Consider the following 23,166-nt stretch of genomic DNA (forward strand, 5'->3'; position numbering starts at 1 on the left):
ACCCCCAATAAAAGTATGGTTTAGTCCGAAGTAGAGCGCAAAGAACAAACAGGAACAACACTGACATCTAGTGGCTGTTTGTAGAAAGACAATGATCATCGTGAAAGGTTTTAATTAGAACATTTGAAAATTACTTTCAAAGTATAGTGCATATTACTCGTTAACTTTGCAAAATTACCATCTGTGTAGACTGTCGAGTAACACATTAGTTTTTATTATGTATTGTGTATGTGGTCTGGTCTGGTCTGGTCTGGTCTCTCTCTCTCTCTCTCTCTCTCTCTCTCTCTCTCTCTCTGCCATTCGTACAGCGAGATTTGAGTGCTGGCCTCGCGATACTTGGTTGGTGTTGTGGTTGCCCTTAGCAACGTGCTGATGCTCGGAGTGTCGTGTTGGCTCCTCTAAACCAAACACCAAATAATTCAGCCATGTAGCTATCATTCTATCCAGTATCCCTTTTAACAACACAGCCATGGTTAACACTGGGTATCTGCAAGCCATATCTTTTGCTTTGATTATTTAATGATTGAATAATAACAGCATGGATGAAGATGGACGTTTTGGAGGAACGTGAAGTAAATGCATTACAGTACAGTGACCCACCATATCTGGAGATCAAGGTACTACTACTATGTATAGTTTTATTCAAGATTCAAGAGATTTGTGTGTGTGTGTGTGTGTGTGTGTGTGTGTGTGTGTGTGTGTGTGTGTGTGTGTGTGTGTGTGTGTGTGTGTGTGTGTGTGTGTGTGTGTGTGTGTGTGTGTGTGTGTGTGTGTGTGTGATATGTTGGTGTGACATATGCTAAACACCTGCCCTGTAACAAACACCTGCCCTGTAAATAAATATCAAGTGTGTAATTTACAGGGTGTGCAAAAACGATCATTGTACAGACACTTTAGGATTGTCTACACTATAGCAATTGTTCTCAAACTTTTACATTACAAGGTCTCCCCTTGACTCTGACAGTGTACAAATGGAACCAAATGGACCCGTTAGGGTCCATTTGGTTCCATTTGTACACTGTCAGAGTTACAGACTTGTAAGGGTCCATTTGGACCCCCCTAAAGGAACCCGGAGAGTCCCTGGAATCCACTTTGAGAACCACTAGTCTACATAATATACACACTTGCAGCAGAAGGCTGGCCAAGGTATATAGTTTAAAATGCTGAGCTGTAGTCATTCTAAGCAGAGAGACACAGTCCAGACGTGTAAATTATGTGCAGGAGATGTACCAGAGCCCCCATCATCAGAACGCTCTGAGTTATAGATGAGTATAGAAGGATTTCAGGGTGTTCTGTGAGACTTCGAATCGTCTCAGCTTTCTGAGGTGGCACAGGTGGGGAGACGCTGTCCACAGTGATGTACACCGTGGTACTTGAAACTACTCACCCTCTCTGCTGGTGTCCCGTTTATCACCATGAGTGGATTGCAGGTCCTCTGACATTGTGTGCAGAAATCCACAATCGTCTCTTTGGTTTTACTGGCATTCAAGAAGAGGCTTTTGTCCTGGCTGGCACCATTAATCACTTTGATGACATCCTTTTTGTTATTAGAAAATATTAAATCAATTATTGTATAATATTAGCATCATCATGTATTTGTATCCATTGTAGACGAGGGCTGAAGACACAAGGCACACAGCAGCTGCATCTCTTTCAGCTTCAACAGGAGGCAGAGGTGTGGTACACATGTCTGTCATATTAATCAGATGCCACCTTTTTGGTATAATGTGAGCTAATTTTGTTCAATTGTTTTTTTCTATCAGGTTGTGGCCTAATTTCACAACTGGGAGCAGAATATGAAAGGAAGAAGCACAGACTCCAAGAAGAACTCCGTCAGGACTTCAGATGTTATGTTACAAAGGTCAGTTTAAGCAATCACGCAGGGTATGATTAATACCCTATTAATAGTTTAGAATTTGACCATGTACATTTTTACTTCATAATTAATGTATTAGATTACAACATTGAATGATAATTACGGTAAGGTCTCACACATCCATGACTATGTTACTTATTTTAATATTCCTCTTTCAGAAAGAAGTTCTAAAAAGTGGAGCGCCTGGCCCACAGCCTCGGAGTCTCTCCCTACCTATTGATGAGAGAAGATTTGCTAAGGTAGGTGTGTGTGTGTGTGTGTGTGTGTGTGTGTGTGTGTGTGTGTGTGTGTGTGTGTGTGTGTGTGTGTGTGTGTGTGTGTGTGTGTGTGTGTGTGTGTGTGTGTGTGTGTGTGTGTGTGTGTGTGTGTGTGTGTGTGTGTGTGTGTGTGTGTGTTTTATCTTAAATGGGAAGACCACTCATTTTCAACATTGAACTATGTCTTTAATACACCTTAGAGTTGTTGTGTGGTAATAAGAAAAAAGCCCCCCCCCCTCTATGTTGCCTAGAACTGGATAATTGATTGAGGTCATGTGATCAGTGACATACGCAGGGTGTGTATGTCACTGATCACGTGACCTCAATCAATTATCCTTTTCTAGGCAACACAGAAGGGGGGGGGGGGGACTTTTTTCTTATTTCCACACAACAGCTCTAAGGTGTATTAAAGGCATAGTTCAATGTTGAAAATGAGTGGTCTTTCCCTTTAATCACTTATATTATAAAACACCAAAAACACAATTATGAAATGATGTGTGTATAAGTGCCTGTGTGTGTGTTTTGACTGTGTTGTGCGTGCATGAGTAAACACGTGGTTTCCATGGCCATCAGTGTTCCACCCTTTAGTGATATGGCATACCTCAGCTTGAGCTGATGTCAAAAGTTTATTGCATTTCCTTGTGTCACATAGCAACTGCTTTAGTTTACATTTGCTAAAGAAAGACAGGCAAGTTGGCGTAGCTAACCAAATGTTGTTAAATTGTAAGACATATCATTGGCTTGATGGAGTCATGAATGGATCTAAAATAATACTGTGTGACAGGTATGGACAGTAGAATAAGGTGCTGAATATTGCTGTTTTTTGTTGTCACTTTGATTGTCATGTTTTCTCAAATTGTGAGTGGTGATGTATTGCTCTTTTTAAATCAGTTTTTACTTATGTTTCTGCTTCATTAAGAATTCAGTGGATAAAGAAAGATATGCGTCACTTTCAAACACTCAGTATTGTGAATGTCAATGTACTATATACTGTGTGCACGTGAGTCATCCACTGAGTCACGAGGAACCCCAGAGACAGACAGCTTTGAATTTATGTTCTGTCACTAGGAGCAACTGAGAGAAGAGAGAAATACGGAATACAACCTCCTCCTCAAGAGACAAGCTGGACTGAGACGTTTAAGACAAACATCCCCTGTTGCCTCTCAGGTAGAAGTAAAAAAAGTCTTCCTGTTTTTCATAGGTTTGTGTTCCATATTCAATATGCTCCACCATCGCTCTGTACTTTCATATCTCTACAGGTTCAGGTGTTGGACGCCCCAAGCTCTTCTTCTCCAATTCCTCTGCTGCCGATTACTGAGGTCCAGCCAAGCGCACTACAGCCAACACACGAGGAGCAGCTCCCATGTACAAGGGATGCAATCACTCAGACCAAGGCTGCAGGGACTGGAACGGGAACACAGAACCCTCAGAGGCGAAGGCAGTGGCAAATTCACAGACTGAACAATCCCCGGGAGGTCTGGGAGGGCAAGCCAAGGAGGCTCAGAGGGCTCAGGGTGGACTATAGCTCAGAGGCGGGGCGGAACACAGATGAGGAGGATGAGGAGCTGGAGTTGAATCACCAGAGAGCGCAAAACGGAAACATCAGAGAGCCTGGACACACAGTGAGAATCCAGCAGCACAGAGCTGACAGGTGAGGTGTAATCCTAGTGTTTCTTTTTTGACAGCCACCCTCCTGCTAGGCTAGGGTCATATTATCACATGTGTTAATCATATTGCTTTCATCTGCTTTGTCTTTCTGTGTCAGAGTTCTTCCAGACACAAAGGAAGTGGATGTCCCGCCTGGTGTTTGTGAGGAGGACAACGAAGACAGGATTAGGAAGTCACAGTCAGCAAGAACAAACCCCATGTATAGTACTGTACTGGTCACCCCGCTATTAAGCAAATGGGATTAGCATTCCTTTGAAGGGAAAACACGTCAGTCTTCTCTATTGATTAAGGCAGTATTGATTGAATGGAGCCAAAAACAGGGAAATAATAAGACAACATAATTACTCTTAATAGCAGTCATGCATTTAGTGCCTTTGAGCACTTTGTTTTCGTACCTGATTATATTGTATCTTTGTTTCCGATTTATGCAATTAGTTTGCCTGCAAATTGAGCCGCCTCATCAATAAGCTTTTAATATGGAGGACTGTTCTCTCTGATTGAGAGTACGCCTTGGGTCAGCTCCAAGTAGACAATTACTCACCACGGTTCCATCAGAAGAGCTGCATCGATTTGAGTTGGAGGCTCTCTCCTCCCTGTTTCTAGGCCACTGGGTGGAAGGCTCTGGGGGGGTGGGGGGGGGAAGACTGTGATTTGTGATGGTGTGTGATGTGAAGCGCTGGTGCACAAGGCTTATGGTGGCTCAAGGGGAAACTGACTGATAACCTGCTAGCTTCATAGAGCATGCTGTCATTGATTTGCCAAGCGGATTGGACCGTCTCAGACTCTTGACTATTGTCTATTTGTGTGTAACAGCGCACAAATGCCCGACAGCATGAGGACCACAGAGAGATCCAGGTCTGCTGCCAACAAGGACACCGCTGAATTCACCACCGGACTCCTGATCGGTAGGACCTACTCTCATAAATTACAGATGCATCTTCTTCATACCTTCTCTGCAACAACATGCTAGAATCTTTTGGTTTTGTGCTATGATGCAGGGGCAACGGAAAGGAATTCGGCCTCTCAGATGAGAAAGGAGCGCTACAGGCAGGAGCTGCTGGAACAAATGGCTGAAGGGCAAAGAAACAAAAGGATGTGAGTATCAGCATACACAAGGTGACATCAGTTCAACGAGATAGAAGACGTGAGGGGATTCTGAGAACCCTGAATCAGCCTGTATTCTTTCTCCTAACCTGCACTGATTTGATCAGCCATTTGTCCTCCCCGAAATGGTCTTGTATTGTGAAGAGTTGAATATATATCATACCTCATATACTTTAGATTCTGCTTTAGTTTCAGAGGGATTAGACAGTGTTTTTAAACACTGTCTACTCAATTATTTGTTTTGTTTTGTTTTGTTTTGTTTTGTTTTGCTTCCCTCCCCCCCAGGGAAAAGGAACTTGACTTGAGAGTTGCTGCCACTGGGGCTGTAGACCCTGAGAAGAAGGTAAAGCAAAGCAGAGTGCAAAGCACTAAAAATCCCTTCTTGTTGTGTATCATTCATTCATTTTGCTGTTGCATTTGATTCAGTGGAAGATACATTTTGTTGCATCACTTCATGTCACGTTATGATATGATATCATAACCTTTTCAGACACGTGTTTGGCCTCTTTGTGTGTTTACCATTTTATTTCTGAGCTGTTTTGTGTTTTCATTATTTTCATATAAGCCTTGGCCTATGACAATAGCTGTACTCAGTCAACACTTGTTACAAATAGTTTTTTTGCAAGATCATAATTCAGTTGATAGTATTCTATTGATGACATGGCACCTTGCAGAGCAATTTGTACTCATGTGTACATTTCTGTTTTCATTAGAAACATATTTTTGGGCGGTGAAACCGCCCCTATATGTGAGTTTGGATATTTGCACCCCCCAATCCTGCACTGTGATTGGCCACCAGTGTACCCCCCTAACCCTGCACCGTGATTGGCCAATCACAGTCTATTCAGGACTGTGATTGGCTAGTGAAACATGACACATGTGCATAGCCCTATAAATAGGACTATGCACTTAAAAAAAACACATTTATGTTTTTTTTAAAGTGAATCACACATTGTGGGTGGAAAGGGTATTAAAAAAACACATTATTCTTTTAAGTGTGATTAGCTAGCAAGACACCGCCCACTTCACACTGGGTGTGATTTTTATTCTATTTTCTGCATATTGTGTTCATCTAGCCTGACCGCTTAAAGCAGTTTGGGGCAGTCAACCGTGAGTATACGGGCTGGAGACGGGATGTTCCCTATAGGCCAGGGGTAGGCATGGACGCCTTGGGGACCACGGCAAGAACCCAGGACGACAAGCCACCAGTGGGCTCGGGTCCCCCAGACAAACCTCCTGTGACCTTCCCCTCTTCAGCCCTGGACTACAGCATAGCCCTCGGTCACAACACTGGAAGGACAGCGGCGGGTTCAGGGATGGGGGTGGGACTGGGGGTCCCTGGACTGTCCTCTTTTAATGAAGACTTCCACAGGAGCCTCTCAAACACATTAGGAGAGATGGTAGCGCCAAGGTATCTTGATTTCCCCATTCATTGGCTTTATAGTTATAGCTATCAATTGATGATCTATTGATTTAGGTGTCTGCTTTTGTAGAAAGTTTGTTTATGCATTGTTTTGTATTTTTGGTTTTCAGACTTGCCAATATTCCTCCTCCCAGGCCGCCCACTCTAACGGATGCATACAGGACTCCTTATGATGAGGCCTATTACTACTATGGAGCAAGAAATCCACTGGATCCATACATGCCCTACAGTCAGTATACGTACAGTATATGCTGTAATATCACACCCTCTTTTAGGGTGTGACCATTGACCAAGCCAATAGACAGGTTTTGTTTGTATGACTGGCTGTATGTATGTATGTATGTATGTATGTACAGGTATACCTGACCCTTAAAAGTAAACCAGTCGCATCTCATGCCACTACATGCATCATGAAACAGAACCACATTTGGCCATGAAAGTGGCGCAGTAACACTGAAACTTATAAAGAGCATGGAAGTTTGGTTGTAATCTATGTAAAAAAAAAGGGGGAAAAGTTAGTTACACCATCATTGTTCTTGTGAAGCACTCTTGTTTATTTATTGAAGTATTTATACAGATCATTATTTCCATTTGGTCAAATGAGGCTAGAGGACATAGGCCTGCATGTGCACAAGCAGCCAGCCTGTATAACATTTGGGGCTTCACCACTGAACACCACTTGGTAATTTGTTTTGGCCATAAATTGCACACACTGTAACTTAGCTAAAGATTGGCTAAATATTTGACATTCATGTCCCGTTTCAGCCAAAACAATTAAACTCTGGGCATGGAAGGATGTTGGACCATAGTAACTGTGTTTAAATGAGACAGATTTGTCATACTGTCATTGATTGATTTATTGATTTGCACAACAGGCATCATATATTCATATACACAGTGCACTACTTCTTTCCTAGGAAATGCTTTTTCTGATGATTCAGTGCTTTCACATTGACTTTGTAGTGTGTGGTAATTTAATGTACAGATGGGAGTAATCCAGTGGGCTTTAAATAACCCCCTCAGATCCTTCCATAGAGACCTATTACCATTTATCATCAAGCCACTATTTCACCCCGATCGATGGCCAAGAGGATTTTGGCACAGCCATTCATGAATCTCATTTGACCACAGCACTGATTTGACTGGTTTAAGTGGATATGCAGATGCTGAAGAATCGGGCTTCCACCATTTGGTTGCATTTATTTTCATTCCCCATTTTTTTTTGCCAGAATCAAGCTCAATGAGCAAAAATGCAGCTGAGCATCCAACTAAGTACACGTATTCAAGTACTGTACTTAAGTACGATTTTGAGGTACTTTTACTTTACTGGAGTATTTCCAATTTTCAGTACTTTTACTTCTACTCCACTACAGCTCAGAGGCAAATATTGTACTTTTACTCCCCTACAATTATTTGAAAACTTGAGTTATTAGTTACTTTGTAGATTTTGATTATTATTACAAAACAACCACTTCAGCCCTATGTACAATTCGGCCATTTGAAAATAGCCGATCAACAAGCTCACAATGCGCCACGATGCGACGCATTGTGAGCTTGTAGATCTGCTATTTTCAAAAGATTTTTATACATTTTAAACATTTGAAAACTTGACAAATTGACATTCTGCATAATGAATACTTTCTACCTTTACTCAAGTACATTTTTAATAAACAATATGAGTATTTTTTCCACCACTGTATACTAGGTCCGCTGCTTTTTCCCCTCTACATCAAATCCCTTCGTCAAAAAATAGCAGATCTACAAGCTCACAACAGATCTGCAATTTCTGCAGAATGTTTGCCCCAGAATAGGGATGCTAAGTGTTTTTTTAAGTGGTTTCTTTTGTATTTTCTACTCATCTCCCATTAGGAGGAACACCTGTTGGAGGAATGGCACCACCCCATGGACCTATAAATGACAGCCATGGGTCAGTGTCTGTTTCCCTACCTGAACTTAATAGACTCATATTGAATTGGATTCATTTAGATAACAATGCTAAATGCACACACTTGCATGCCATTGCAAATACAAAAACGCCTAAACAGAAAGGCCCTGACTGCTTTCCCCTCCCCAGTTCTGTCTTTCTGCCAGTAGGGGGCGACCAGACCTAACATTAGCATGTTGTGTTCACTGCTGTACACAAACATGTACCATGACTTATTACAGCTGCATTAAGTCTCATTTATACTTAGTTGCATGCTAGTGTTGCATGCAGTAAATAGCAGATATACAAGCTCACCACGCGTCACATTCGTGACGTGTGGTGAGCTTGTAGATTTGCTATTTACTGAGCACGACACCAGCACGCAACTAAGTATAAATGAGACTTTATATCTGTCTTTAGAGCAACCATCCAGCATGAAGCATCTTCCCTGTCTAATGGGGTGCTGCTGCCTGGGGAGAAAACCAAGCACACCAGAGAGAAGGCTCAGACGTACCAAGAAGAACTTAGAAAGCAGGTACACAATCACATCTATTCTGCATGGCTGGAACATTAGCATTTAGTAGATTTGAAGGGGGGGGGGGGTAGTGCTGTCCTTACTTAACCCATTAAGACCTGAGGCCGAGTTTACAAATGCCTTCTAAATCAGTAGTCACCAAGGACCCCCAAAATGATACGTGTTGGCTGCCGACCCCCATCTGAAAATGTTTTGTGCCAGGGACCCCCAGATGAGAAGATTTGTGAATTGTGAATTATTCAAAAATTCTAAAATAGCAGATGTACAAGCTCGCAGCGTGGCACGAAATGACGCGCTGTGAGCTTTTATATCTGCAATTTTTGAGAACCACTGTTCTAAACCACTGTTCTAAATTGTTCTAAATTTGTTGCTATATAGCTCAAATCTAAAATGACACAGATGCGTTCCCGGTTTTATTGGGTTAAAAGCTATGGTTTCAGGTTAGCGAGTTGGTTTAGGTACTCTAAGTGTTCTGAAGCGAGACGCCTATATCTTCAATTTGCTTCCCAGATTAAAGACAGCGAGGAGCGCAGAATGAGAGATAGACAGGAGAGAGAGCGGCAAGACGCCAAGATTGAGGCCGAGATGAAGGCGTACGACCCCTGGGGGAGAGGCGGAGGCGGCGCTCCTATTAAGGACCACAGAGGAAACCTCATCAGTGTGTTTGCTATAATGTTCTCTTTTTTTGCCATCTCCTAAAGTGCACTCATATTGACGCCACATTTTATACTTCACTTTCATGTGACGGTGCTGTCACCTAAAGACGTCACCAGAACGATTCTCTGAAGGTAGTAAAAAAAAGAGTCTCCAATGCCCTCAGGTGACCTGAAACAAATGCACAAGATCAACGAGACAGCGTACATGAACCCTCAGTCCCGGGACAGGAGAGAGCCAGACGGCCCTGTGGCGAGGAACGTTCACACTCCTCGAGTTGAGGACAGGGCTCCCTCCTATCAGATATCAGGTTGTCATCACTGTTCTTTCTTCTTGGTGTCCATAACGTCCATCACTATGCACGTGTTTGTGTGTGTGTCTGACCATATTCACACGTCGGCCAATTTGCTGGGTATGACGTATTAAAGAGCAAAATGGCCACCGTGTGAGTATGGTCAATAGTGCTGCAGTACATTACTCTTCATCGCCAGTGGTTGAATTTCTGTTTCACTCTGCTTTGGTTCGTCTTCAGCAGGCCGTCCATCTCCGTTTGCCCGTGGTAACGTGTTCAATGCTCAACCCACGCCACAGCAGCTCCACGAGCAGGGCACTTACAAGGACTTCCTGAAGCAGCAGGTAGAGATAAACTCTTGGACCCTTGCGTCCCTATTCTGGGGCGAACGTTCAGGGATTGGTGTAGAAGGAAAAACAAGTAGAGGACCAACTATAGAGCCCTGGGGGACCCAGGTCAACAAAGTATACAGGGTTTAAGTGGATAACTGAGCCTCATCCATCGATATGAACTGGCCTCTGGTTTGACATGTGGGTGAGGGAGATATCAACTAAAACACAGGTTAATTGTATTTGTGTGTGTCGCTGTGGACAGATAGAAGAGAAGAGGCGAAAGCAGGTGGAGGAGAGGGAGCGCATCCAGGCAGACGAGGAGAGGGAGGACAGGAGGCTGGCGGAAGACAGAGCCCGCATGCTGCGGGAGTACGAGGCAGAGCAGGAGAACAGGAAGAAGAAGATGGAGGTGAGGAGTTTCTCCATCCAGACTGGCGCCAGAGGAGTATGATATTTTGTCTGGAGGAGGAGATCAGACGAGGGGGGAGGTAGCATTTCCACAAGTTCTTAGAAGGAACTGAGGAGAACGGCTTCATGGTTCAGTTCACTTCATCTCTCAGCACAGCTCCTACAGCAGTGATGGTTCCCTCTCTTTCTGTGTCCTCTCTCTCTCTCTGTAGCGAAAACAGACCAACAAAACGATGATGCGTCAAGCAGACGAGCATCAAGGGGAGGAGGAGAAGAGGACGAGGGAGGAGGAAGAGAGACAGAAGGAAGAGAGGCAGAAGGAGGTGCTGAGACTGCAGTGTGAGAACGAGGAGAAACGGGAGAGGCTGGCGCAGGTGAGTGATTCTGAAGCCCGTTACCGGCAGCTTCTTCGTTTCCCTTTCAACGTTTCTGACAATCAAGATGGCTCTCCCTACCATGTAGCTGCGGAGGGAGCCTTCTCCTCCTGTCCCAGCTCTGCAGAAGAAGCACCAGGCCTCCAGGCCCCCCTCTGCCATCAGCCAGCTGTCCTCTAGGCCTATGTCTGTAAGTTACTGCAACACAGAAAAAAACCAAAAAACAATCCAACCTCACAAATACGTTTGCGTGTGAGCTCACTCTCATTCTTGTATTCTACACAATTAAATTATTTTATTTTTTAAACACTCATTTCGTTCTCTCACAATCCTCATAATAATCTGTAATGATTATAAATACATATAAATGTCTCAGGAGCTGTCTACATCGTCGGTGCCGCCCTCTCCACCTGTTCCTGCCAGGAGAAACCAACTCAGAGCCAAAGGTGAGACCGTCTACGAGTGTGGTTGCACACTCCAGTGGAAATGGACGTTTCCATGCATGCTTCAACCACTAAAGTGGGGAGCTATTGCTCTCAGACAGTAGGGAAATCTTGAGTGTAGAGGACAGAAAATGTGAAGCCACTATTTAGCCACTACTAGACTAACATTTCTGTTCTTTTGTCGCTTCCCTTCTTCCTACCCTCCATCAGAGGACCAGCGGGGGGTACTCGGTGAGTTGTCGACCTTGCGCAAGCACCTGAGGAGTGAGCACAGACGACTGGAGGTTCAGCTGGGTCAGACAGATGGCGAGGAGACGGACACACCTCCTCCCACCAGGTAAGCACAACTTTCACTACTCCCCTTGCGTGACTTTTCCAGAAGAGGGAGAATCTTTTATCATATGCTTCCTGTTTAAAGAACAGGAAGAGATATACTTACATTTTCAATTAGCCTTAGCTGGTCTCAGTTCAGTGAATACGGCCCAAGGTCTTGCTCATTAGGCAGAGACGCACAGAGCTGGTTCTGGTCTACTTGAATGGGAGTTTTGGGAAATTTTCTATTGCTGCCTGAAAGGGTTTTTCGCTAATGAATATACTAATATGACCCAGGCTATCTTCCCATAATATCTGCTCTGACTTGCTTGCTTCAGGGACTCGGGTTTAGTGCATTACTGTACCTTCATGGCAGAGTCACCTTACAGGCCTATGGAATATAATTATGAGATTCCTGATGTCAACCATGCGCGTAACAAAAACACGGCCTGCTTGCATACAAACAGGTCGACTACAAGTCAGTGAAGAAATGCCTTTGAACCGGTGCCAGCCTCAGGGCTTCCCTGTGGTTTCAGAGTAAACTGCTTCGGCAGAAACCTCCACGCTGTATGACTGAGAAAACCACAGGGATGTGATTGACCTCCACATGCCCGGTGTTGTGGCTTTTCTGTGATTTTACCACTAGCTTCATCAATAGATTCTTAATTCCTTCTTGAATGAAACTCATTCAGGCTCACCAGGGCATGCACAGCATTAAAATAAAATCCCAAATGGAGTTTTCGATCAATTTTGACCCGCTTGCAGTTAAATGAACACTGAGGATTTTATTGTGTATGCCGTAGCAAGCACTGGGTGTGGTCTACTGTGACTCATCAGACCATCAATGTTACTGGACCGTAGACGTTGACACCCATTTTGCATTATAATGTGTATTCATAAGGCATCATAATGCGCTTATAAAGCACAATGTGCTGGTCATTATGCATTATACGTTCAGCGGAAGAGCACATTATAACTACCCTATAACTCAGTCAGTTATAAAGTGTCTTTGTTATAAGTTGTTATGCATAATTATAAACATTTATAGCGAGTGTTATGAAGCCTTATAAGTGCATTATAAATGCATTATAAATGTGATTATAATGCATTATAGACACAACTTTTAGTGTTACCTGGTAGTTATTATGAGCTGTTCCGCTGAGCTTATAATGCATTATGACCAGCACTTATAATACTTCATAAACCTTGTTATAGGTTGTGCATAATGCATAATTATAAACATTTATAACAAGTGTTAATAAGTATTATAATGCATTATAAATGCGCTTGTGAGACTACGGATGGAAATGAGCTTCTAGCTAAATCCGGCATGTTTACATGAGATCATGTTCATTACATTACATTATATTACAGTCATTTAGCAGACGCTTTTATCCAAAGCGACTTACAATAAGTGCATTCAACATAGGTAGGGAACGAAACTACTAATCACCAGTAGTCCTAAGTGCATTTTCTGCTAAAACAAGCAACTAAGAGTATACCTAGCGCTAAGGTAAAAGTGCAATATATCAGCAACCTACTTTCTTAAACAGATGATACAATAGCAAAATCAAATGAGCAAGAGCTAAAACAAATAAGTGTATCGACTAAACAAGATCCAATAAAACAATTGTGTTCAATTGATTGAATGCTTGTACATGTATTGAATGTTCGTTAATGTGCACTTCCCACGTAAATAAACAAATAAAGTAAGTGAAGCTTATAATGCATTATAGACACGACCATATACAGTCTCTTACCGTTTCGTTTTTCCCAGGCGAAGAGGCCGTCCAAAGGTGGACATGTTTGAGTTGGCGCGGATGCGTGCTGCCCAGGGGGCAACCAGGAGAGCCCACTCTGGCCATGCACATGTAAACACACAAAACCTCAGGGAGTTCAACCAGCTGAAATACAGAGGTAAAGTCACATATTTGTTTCTGTGAAATGTACCGTGACATAAATATTTTCATAGAGGAGTATTTTTTACTGTGGCACCCATTCTGGCTATTGTCTATCAATACAATACAATTTTGAAAAAAATGTTCAGAACCCAAGATATCATTATCTGAAGATTTGCAGCTCCATCCACTCTTTGTTTAACTTATAACTGAAAAAGGCTGTATCTCGCTTCCTAAGCACTTTTTTTTTACTTTGAAAAAAAAAAAATTGCTGGCACAGTTCGCAATAATTTTTTTATTTCATTGGCACTGAGAGAGTTTTAACTCATCAACTCCCCTCAGGTTCGTCAGAAAGGAGCTGATAAACTAAATAGAAACGGTCTCAGGTTATGACTGATCCTGTTTTACAGGATTATGTATATGTCTGTGATGCCACTATATGCATGACATCACAAAATAGAACCACCTCCTTCCATACAGTGGAGGACAGTAAACGAAGTAGATTTGCTTGGGGAAACCACTCACAATAAACACTCTCAACAGTGGATGTATAAAAACGTATTGACTGAAATGACAAATTTACCCGGGGCAATCGATGATAATAAAGTGCATACTCTGCACTATGCACTTTCTTTGACTGATATTCTTGCCCTGTGTTTATTGTTTATTGAGTGTTTTTAGGTTGTTTTATCATGTTTTATTGCATTGGAGCTTCCGAGCGTAAGTTTTTCACACGTATGTACCTAAACAGTGCATCTAAGTGACAATAAAATGAATCTGAATCATAATGGTGATGCATACCTGACATTACAGCTAGATAGGGACATTATTATGTCTTATCTAGCCGTAATTATTAAGTTAAACACCGCCGTATTGTGCCTGTGAAAGGCTTTTAATGCAGCTGGATTGATCTTCAGCCCAAGAAGAAATAAATGAAAATCACAATGGCAGTGCTTTTTGTTGATTCGATTGCATTTCAATGCTGAAGATTTTATAGGACTTTCTATAGGCTTTGTGTTTGTAGCATAGTGCTTCAACAAGCAAGTCAGTAGCTACATTCATTAGGTGGTTTCAGAGAGTTATAAATGCATTGTTAACAATACAGCAATGTGTTCATATTAAGAAGAAACTGTACTTTAAAACGCTACTGCACGTCCTTCTATGTATGAAACCCTAACGCGCCTGCTCTAGTCCTCCACATTTGAGCTAAACTCAACCCCATTTTTAACTCAACTCATGGATCTCAAATGTGATGTTGGTTTGAGGACAGGGACGTTGTTTTTTTCCGTAAGACAGTATAGACACAGATGCACTTGTTTTCTTTATATTGGTAGCCAAGCTGTAAATGACATTTCATGTCAGTCTTGTTTATTTTAGATAGGAGAGTGTAGCTGTAGACTGTAGTGTAGAGACACACAGGAAACTTAGGGCAGAGAAAGACACCCGAGACATAACATGATTGGATTTGAACTCGGGCCCTCACTCACACAAGGAGCATACAGTATGGTCACCAGGCACCCCATCCCTCCACCCCCGGGACCCCCCACCCCCCTCATCAAGCCTCTGTCTCTCCACACAGTGACATTAATCTCATGAGGTCATGGGTGGCTCATCATAAAGCTCCTCCATCAGTGACACACAGTTTGGCCCTGTACACACAGCCACAAGGCAGCAACAAAGGAAATGGCATTGGACCGTTTCCCAGACTGGCTTAATAATACAAGGCTGTAGAGAGAAACGTGCAACTTCCAAAACTATAGCAAAATGTGGGGAACAATAAAAATGACCGCCAGTTGTAACAGAATACAATGCAAAGGAAGGAGGTAATGTGTTTGCACAGAGAATGACCATGATTTTAACCACTTGAACCCTACTGTAGTGTAGGCAGAGATGGGCAGTATTTTAAATACGTATTTCAAATACTTGTATTTTGTAATTTGTATTTGGCTTGGATGGAAACAAATTAGATGTAATTTGTATCAAGACACTTTCAGATTCTCTATTTGCCAGACCCAAGGGGTCGGGCTTACATGAGGCTTTGTATCTGTTTTCTCCATACATGGTATGTCACTTTGTCCCCCGGCCCCAGCCAAAAAAGTCTGTCCCTCTTTCGTCATGAACTATTCATGACATCATTTGTAGGTGTGTTACATATTAGGACTTCATTCTGGGTCTGGCAGAACCAGGTCTCGTCTTGTTTAAATACATAAAATACATATTTTATTATGTCATTTTATTCGCAAATTGACACATTTTAAACATTTTACACAGATGTATACTGTGGAATAAAACAAAAAAACACAATATGAGGTGTAACTTCTACTCCGACTCTGATTGGCTTACCCACCCTCAGAACATGAGAGCCAGAGTAGGGCGTGTCTTTTGACAGACTTAATGTCACCTTGCCTCAACTAGTGAATGAAGCCTCATGGAAATGTCCTTATGCATTAAAGATAGTTTACTTTTTAGTTTACTAGATAGTTTACTTTTTTTTACATAATCCATAAATAGTTTGCTGTATTTTTGCCCCCATCTCTGACTGTAGGTCTACTATACTTCATTGCCCCCAGGAGTCTATACTAAGCCCCCTCCTTTTTTCCCCTTAAGAAGAGATTTAGTGTAGAATCTACAACGCCAAATCTCTTCGCCAAAACAAGCTCACAGCTTGTAGTTCTGCTATTTTTGCTGAATGTTAGCCCCAGAATAGGGTTCATATGGTTAATGATAATAATAATAATAATATTGTGAAAATGTGCTACTTGTCAACTCAAGCATATTATATCTCTCTTTCATTTTTTGGTCAGGTATTTCAGACACCATCTTGAAGGAAAAGTACAATATTCCCTGCTAATGTTGCGGCTCACATCAAAGTGTGGGAGCCTCACAGACTGCATCAGATCAATTCTGTCCGTTCAGTCCTTATCAGGGCCGCAGCGCAGTCAGGCTGCAGAGTTGCTGAGTCACTGCCAGGCGGTTGTTTCAGGCTGGGCACGGATGGGAGAGAGGATGCTGAAAAAGCCGGGACAGGAGCGATTAGATGCTATCCGGCCATATACGTTTACTGTTGGGTTTTCCGTTTCAGTCTCCACATAAGATCTGATCTGCCAGCCCCCTGGCTTTAGCTTTCATTTCCTTTTTTTTTGTGATTGAGTGGCCAATGACTGACCTGCCATGCCTGAGGAAATCCACTACCAGTGTGTCCATCTCTACACCTCTAATGCACACACAAGCTTTATTGATGCATCAGTGGTAGTGCATGTGATGTGATCGGAAACAGTCACTGAGGCAGGGTTGTGTGTGTGTGTGTGTGTGTGTGTGTGTGTGTGTGTATGTGTGTGTGTGTGTGTGTGTAGACACCGAGTCTCGCGAGGAGGTGCGTTACGTGTACCCCGAACCCCCCAGTGATGAGCACAGTCTGGATATTCAACAACAAGCTCTGCTCCGTGAGCAGCAGAGAAGAATCAAGAACATGAGGACAGATGAGGGAGGTCAGTGGCCTAACACGCACGCACGCACGCGCACGCACACACACACACACACACACACACACACACACACACACACACACACACACACACACACACACACACACACACACACACACACACACACACACACACACATTTTGTATTTTGTTATTTGCGTCATTGTCTTTTCTCCACAGAAAACATCAGGCAGCAACAGAAGCATCTTGGTCCTGTAAGTGTTTTGTTCACTGTGTTCCTTGTTCTGTAATGTTTCAATGCTCAGGCTGGGCAAATAGATTTAGAATGGACTACTCTACTCTCTTTTACAATTCAGCATATATTTTATTGGGACCACTCTCTTTTTCAATTCAACATATTTTATTGGTTCTTGTCTGTGTCTGTCTCTTCTCCCCAGAGGAACACGCATGCTGCTGCTTGCCAGAGAGAGTCTGAGAGTGTTTTCATTGGTAAGCTTGGCTAAACATGGTGCACTCTTTAAAGACTGCTGCCATTCTGCATTTACTGCTCAGTTATGAACACAGTATTGCTTACTGCAATGTGGGAACTGAGCTCTCCCTGCACACAGCTCAGGGTGTGTGCACAGAGTGTGTCGAGACACACTCCGTCTCTTGGAATTTTGGCTACATTTGGCACAGTCAAAGAACTGCAATGATATCATTTGCTAGCCAAGAAAGGGAAGGGAATGGGATGCTAACTGAGTCTGTGCCAGGGTAAACGTGGCACATGACAGACCATCTCGCCCACACAGCTGCTGCTATTGCTAGGTGAGCCTATGCCAACTTTAGGGTGGTGAATTGGCAAAGTTTGAGGGGCCAGGTGGGAAATGTTCAAAGCTAACGAGGCTCATACCCTTTAATAGCTCCATTCATTCCATTAACAGTTTACGCTGAGTAGATGGATATCTAGAAGAGAGACACTTTAACATGGGTTTTGGGTCCAAGTTTGTAATACTGACATGATACTGATATGTTTGTAATGATGACGATTTATCTTTTTGTGTTTTGTCAGATAACTACAGAAGTGATGCTCGTTTAAATCCGGCCCATAAGCAGAGGTCTCCTCAGCACTCGGCAGAGGACAGGGAGAGACACATACCTCTCCAGGAGACAGACTACCCTGAAGTATGGAACTTATATTATTTACTCTATCACTTCACCACCAGAGCTGTAGTATGGCCTTCTATTGGCTGTCTTGGGACAACAGTCGAACAAGTCCATCAGTTGTCATTTGAGACTTGCTAGTATCATAATAATAATAATGCAACTTTCATGGACTTTCATCACTGTTTTGTTTCCATCATGGTCTCCAGGAGGTGATCAGACCTTCTGCTGAGAGGGAGTATGAGATCCAGCCAGATGCCCAGTCCCTTGAGTCAGTGAGCAGTCTGAATGTGGAAAGGGTCAGGGCCCACAACCAGCACCGCATTAGGAGACTGGACCTTTATGACAAGAACCATGACTTCAGATCAGGTCAGAGCAATCATTTAGTGCTTTGTGCGTTTAGGATTGCATTAACCTGAGCACCAAATGAGCAAAACACTAGAGAATATAGCGCTCAACCTTCAAGCATTCCGTGACATATTCAGGTTGGCTCTTTGCTTGAATAACACCAGGTCCGGGCTCACATGACTTTTCATTATTTCAAAATACATTTCGGAGTAAATGTATTGTCTTTTAAAATCTTTATGTATAATTATTTGTTTTGTTATGTTAAGGCCTTTGCAGACAGGGTGCGATTAGTCAATACATTTTTACCGCACGCGAAAAGACGCACAAATCAAACTGGGTTCGATTGAAAAAAAAAACCCATCGCTGCAGCCACTTGAAATTCGGAGCCGGTGTGCATGAGGTCATAGAGAACCATGTGTTCATTAAAAAAATTATAGTCCGTTTTTTTCGTGCACCCTGTCTGCAAAGGCCTTTATACTGTTGTTACTCTTATGCCAGCACCCAGAATGCTACTATAATTATTCTTTGATTTCCAATAGCTTGATGTTTGGATGTCTGTGACTGCATAATAGAAGTATGTGTGACACATGAACATCTGTATTGTCCAGATGGGGTATTGGGTGATGACGAGGACATCTTATCTCTGCGCTCAATCCGCTCTGCCCTGGAAAGGCGTGTCTCCGTGGAGACGGTTGCCACGGAGCCGTGGCTGCGTCCTGGCTCGTCAGAGGTGATGAAACGTCCGGGCCGAAGAGAGAGACCAGCTAGTAGAGAGACACTGGACCAGCACTGGGACAGACCCACCACCTACCATGGCTAACAGAGGTTAGCCGCAGCAGAGAGAGAGCTCTGCTGTCATCCATAGCCCTGGGACTGTAGCTTTCGGTTCACCGTGGACAGCAGACATTACAGCAGTGATTATGACTTGTTTTTTCTCTGCAATTATCCCCATTTTCAGAGGGGGCATGGCTGATGTTTACGCCGTGCTTCTTTCAAGCTAATGCTGAGACAAAATTTGCACTGACGCCTTTAGATTCAGCCTATTCTCCATGAGATATTGAACAGTTACAAACACAAGGGTTGTAAGTGTGGGGCATTATGTAAGTTACTGTATGGTAGAATGTACAGCTGTGAATGTACTAATAACTTGAGACCTTCTGTTAAAATGTTTTCAATATACTGTATACCAGAGATTATTTTTAAATAAACAATTTGAATATTACTGCTGTTTCGCAACCCTGAAAAATGAATGATTTCAGCATTTCAAATCAACCAAGTTGAAAAACTTTATTGACCTAGAACCTGATTAGAATGCCAGATGATGTATTGTACAGAAAGTTGTACAGTATCTTTTTGCAACATAGAAAACTTTACACTGCTGTACCATATACATTTTTGTTTTTCTACATCCATGAGCAGAAATGCGTCCCCATCCATACACTTTAAAGCACAGCTAACAGTATTCATTGTTCTCTATACATATAGCTTTTCCCCAAAACCAAAGAAAAACAAAACAAAAAAATGTAATATATTATTAACTTTTGATTTTGTACACAAGAGTGAAAACTAAGATCAAACATGATACAGACCAGTGACTCAGAAGCAGCTCATGTCTGGGTGCTCACCTTCTTCCAGTTACAGTTATCACCCCCCTCCGTTAAAAAGCTTAAGAACATATAAAATGGAATAATTTAACCCTTCACTTTTCAAGCTTTCTCATTCAATTGCAAGTCTTACGCAGGATAATCTGTGGGAGATGATACAGTCAAATAAATTAATCACAAAACGTAAAATCTCCAGTGCATTCAATAAACAGATCAAGTGCAGCGAATCCAGAGACGGAGAAAAAAAAGAACATTGAACAAAAATAAATGAAATCTAGTGTTATAAGATTATATTACAAAGCGGCAGATCTGTACAACTAGTTTCATCCAAGAGGCTATCGATGCTAAAGTTAGCCAATCAGCGGTGCAGACGAGAGATCGGTATTATCATTGCTTGACCTGGCGCCACATTTCATGGTTACTGAATATGTCATTTTGCATGATGTTGAAACCATTCATTCCTTACTTTTCTTTTAATATACAGTAAGAAGCACACCTTGTTTATTTAGTTTTTAATATATTCGGATCCTTCTGAGAAAATCAGAGACATGGATAAAATTGTCAGTGTTACGTATCAGTAGTCAGCAAGATCCAGTTTGAAGAGTCACTTCTCCATATTCAAGGCATCACTTTCCTTCAGGGATATGGTGTATGCGTGTTTGTGTATGTGCAAGTGCATACATGTGTGTGTGGTAAGGGGGTGGGGGGGGGGGGCAGGCTGTTCAATGACCAGCAATAAAAGTCAAGTGCACTGATCACGTGTACCGTCAGTGTGGATTCTGAGGCGATTCAGGCCCACAGCAGGGTCAGATACGGCCTCAAAACGAAGTGGGGTAAGGGTGGGGTGGGGTGGTGTGTGAGCCATTACTGAGCCTCTTCCCCAGCCTCTCCCCCTAACTCTGCAGCCGGCGGTGGCTCCGCATGCGACGGAAGAGGTTGTGGCTCGGCCGCGGGCAGCCGTGCGATCTGGAACACGATGCCGATGCGCAGGTAGAATTTCCTCAGGACGGCGCGGAGCTCAGGGATCAGGTCAAACTGCATGATCTCACACAGCAGAGGGTAGTACCTGGACGCATGTACCTTGAACTGAAGACGCACACACAGAAACAGGTTTACGGTTTTGGAAATACGAGTTTTCCACCAGACAGCGATGATATATAGATGGTATGATGCTGAATATTCTGGAACGCTTCACAGTAGTGTGTGTGTGTGTGTGTGTGTGTGTGTGTGTGTGTGTGTGTGTGTGTGTGTGTGTGTGTGTGTGTGTGTGTGTGTGTGTGTGTGTGTGTGTGTGTGTGTGTAAAGTATATACACTCCTTACTCTTTCATCGTTGATCTTCAGCACCTTGGTGAGGAAGAGAAGCAGCAGGTTGGTCCAGGCCTCTCTGTGGCTCTCTGAGGTCAGAGCCAGGAAGTACGCTACAGCCTCACTGCACACACTACCGGACACACACACACACACACACACACACACAGAAGGAGAGATGTCTACTGTAAAATAACTGTAATTCAATACATTTAACCACTTAAGGAAATAGCAGATTGTGACGCGTTCTTGTGAGCTTGTAGATAATCGCAGATCTACAAGCTTACAACGCATCACATTGCAATGTATTGTGATGCATTGTGAGCTTGTAGATTTTCTATTTCCGCTGTTTTTGAAAAGTTCGAATTTCAAATTTTGCCTATGACATGCCCAAATTAGGGACACGCTCAAGTGCTCAATTTGAAACTAAAAGCACAACAGGTCGTTAATACTAGGTCATCTCTTAATGCGTGTGTGCAGAAAGAAGCTGCACACTTCCCTGCCACGACAGTGCATCACATGAAAACGTCCAAAAAGGAGCCTAACGAAGACCATTCGGCTTCATTAATGACTAATTATAGGCACAGATTGCGAGGGTAGAATGAAAGGACGTTGATTAGACGTTTGGCGACATGGCCCAAGCCTGAGGAGAGCTGACGCAACCTTTGACCATGACCTCTGACCCTGCAGCATGTGACCCTCGGGCCACAATCACCATCTGCTAAGCATTCATCCCTTCCTCCTCTTCCCAGCTGCATTCTCCATGGCCTGATCACCTCCCAAATCTACTAGTGTGTGTGTGTGTGTGTGTGTTTGCAGCGGTGGAAAATAAGTGCAACAACTCTATCGGGGGTACATTTATTCAAGTACTGACTGTACTAAGTAAATGTAGTAAATGAGTAAATGTACGTTTAGGTACTTTTTCTTTACTGGAGTATTTTCATTACTTTATACTTTTACACCACTACACTTATTTGACAGCTTTATATACTAGTTACTTTGTAGGCCCATTTTGTACTTTAGATATAAAAAAATAGCCAATCTACAATCTCAGCCTTCCTACCTACCTATTATTACAGTGATTAAACAGTTGCGTGTCATCGAAGAAGGAAAAGAAAACATTTAGGCCATTAGATGAGCTTTTTACAACTTTTTACAACTTTTGAAAAAAGAAAAAAAAAACGTGGTACTTTATAAGTATACACGAACCTCCACATCTAGGGTGCGTTCGGAAATACAGCAATGAGCGCACTGGCCAATATTAACTAATAGGCGAGTGCGCTCCGGTGCGCAATTTCCGAACGCACCCCTAGAGTTCTGTCAGTCCTTGTCTCTTTTATGCCCATACATGGAAAACACTGATGTCATCAGTATAGGCCCATATATGAGCATCCCCACTTTTGTGCCCATATATAGAAATGACTGATTTGTTTGCGGCTGATGCCATGACGACACATTGAGGTTAGACAACACACTCCATATTTAGCCTAGCTGCATTGGGAACTCCTTATATGGTTATTGCAGAGTCAGAGTGTCGTCAGAGATCCGCCCACCAGCCCCCCCCCCTTTAGCCAATTTTAATATAGGATTTTGATACCAAAACTTTTGTACTTTTACTGAAGTAAAAGTTTGAATACAGAACTTTTATTTTTAAAACAATATTCCTGCATTGTGGTATTTGCTACTTTACTTAAGTGAAAAAAACTAAGTACTCCTTCCAGCACAGTGTTTTGTTTCATGAGTGTTCTTAACAGTACATCAGTGGAAGCTGGAGGTCAAGGCAGCTGTGGTGTGTGTGTGTGTGCGACGTGCACGTGTGC

At 42.7% G+C, this 23,166-nt stretch overlaps 2 protein-coding genes across 8 annotated transcripts in view; one reads left to right on the plus strand and one right to left on the minus strand.

Moving 5' to 3' along the window:
• Positions 1-538: 538 nt before the first annotated feature.
• Positions 539-19,256, plus strand: cspp1a (centrosome and spindle pole associated protein 1a; the record flags this gene model as incomplete). Its single annotated transcript, XM_080417463.1, has 26 exons — positions 539-567; positions 1,612-1,675; positions 3,393-3,784; positions 3,899-3,979; positions 4,615-4,706; positions 4,800-4,896; positions 5,191-5,248; positions 5,982-6,316; positions 6,439-6,557; positions 8,198-8,255; positions 8,673-8,787; positions 9,298-9,445; positions 9,608-9,751; positions 9,974-10,077; positions 10,328-10,474; positions 10,686-10,847; positions 10,936-11,037; positions 11,224-11,293; positions 11,501-11,627; positions 13,380-13,519; positions 16,854-16,988; positions 17,165-17,199; positions 17,383-17,434; positions 17,997-18,109; positions 18,298-18,457; positions 19,045-19,256. 26 exons carry the CDS (start codon positions 539-541, stop codon positions 19,254-19,256), a joined length of 3,291 nt encoding a protein of 1,096 aa, XP_080273589.1.
• A 452-nt stretch (positions 19,257-19,708) lies between these two features.
• The window catches only part of arfgef1 (ADP-ribosylation factor guanine nucleotide-exchange factor 1 (brefeldin A-inhibited)), an 81,939-nt gene continuing 78,481 nt past the window's right edge, over positions 19,709-23,166 (minus strand). For all 7 annotated transcript variants that reach the window (XM_080418364.1, XM_080418362.1, XM_080418359.1 and 4 more), the window contains exons 38-39: positions 21,362-21,479; positions 19,709-21,126 (exon numbers count right to left, since the gene is read on the minus strand). In XM_080418364.1, the coding sequence (XP_080274490.1) occupies positions 20,905-21,126; positions 21,362-21,479 (340 nt within the window). In that variant the 3' untranslated portion in view covers positions 19,709-20,904. The remainder of the gene's footprint in view (positions 21,127-21,361; positions 21,480-23,166) is intronic.

Source organism: Gymnoscopelus braueri (genome assembly GCF_963280865.1).
Source record: "Gymnoscopelus braueri genome assembly, chromosome: 21".
In the NCBI taxonomy this organism is placed as follows: Eukaryota; Metazoa; Chordata; class Actinopteri; order Myctophiformes; family Myctophidae; genus Gymnoscopelus; species Gymnoscopelus braueri.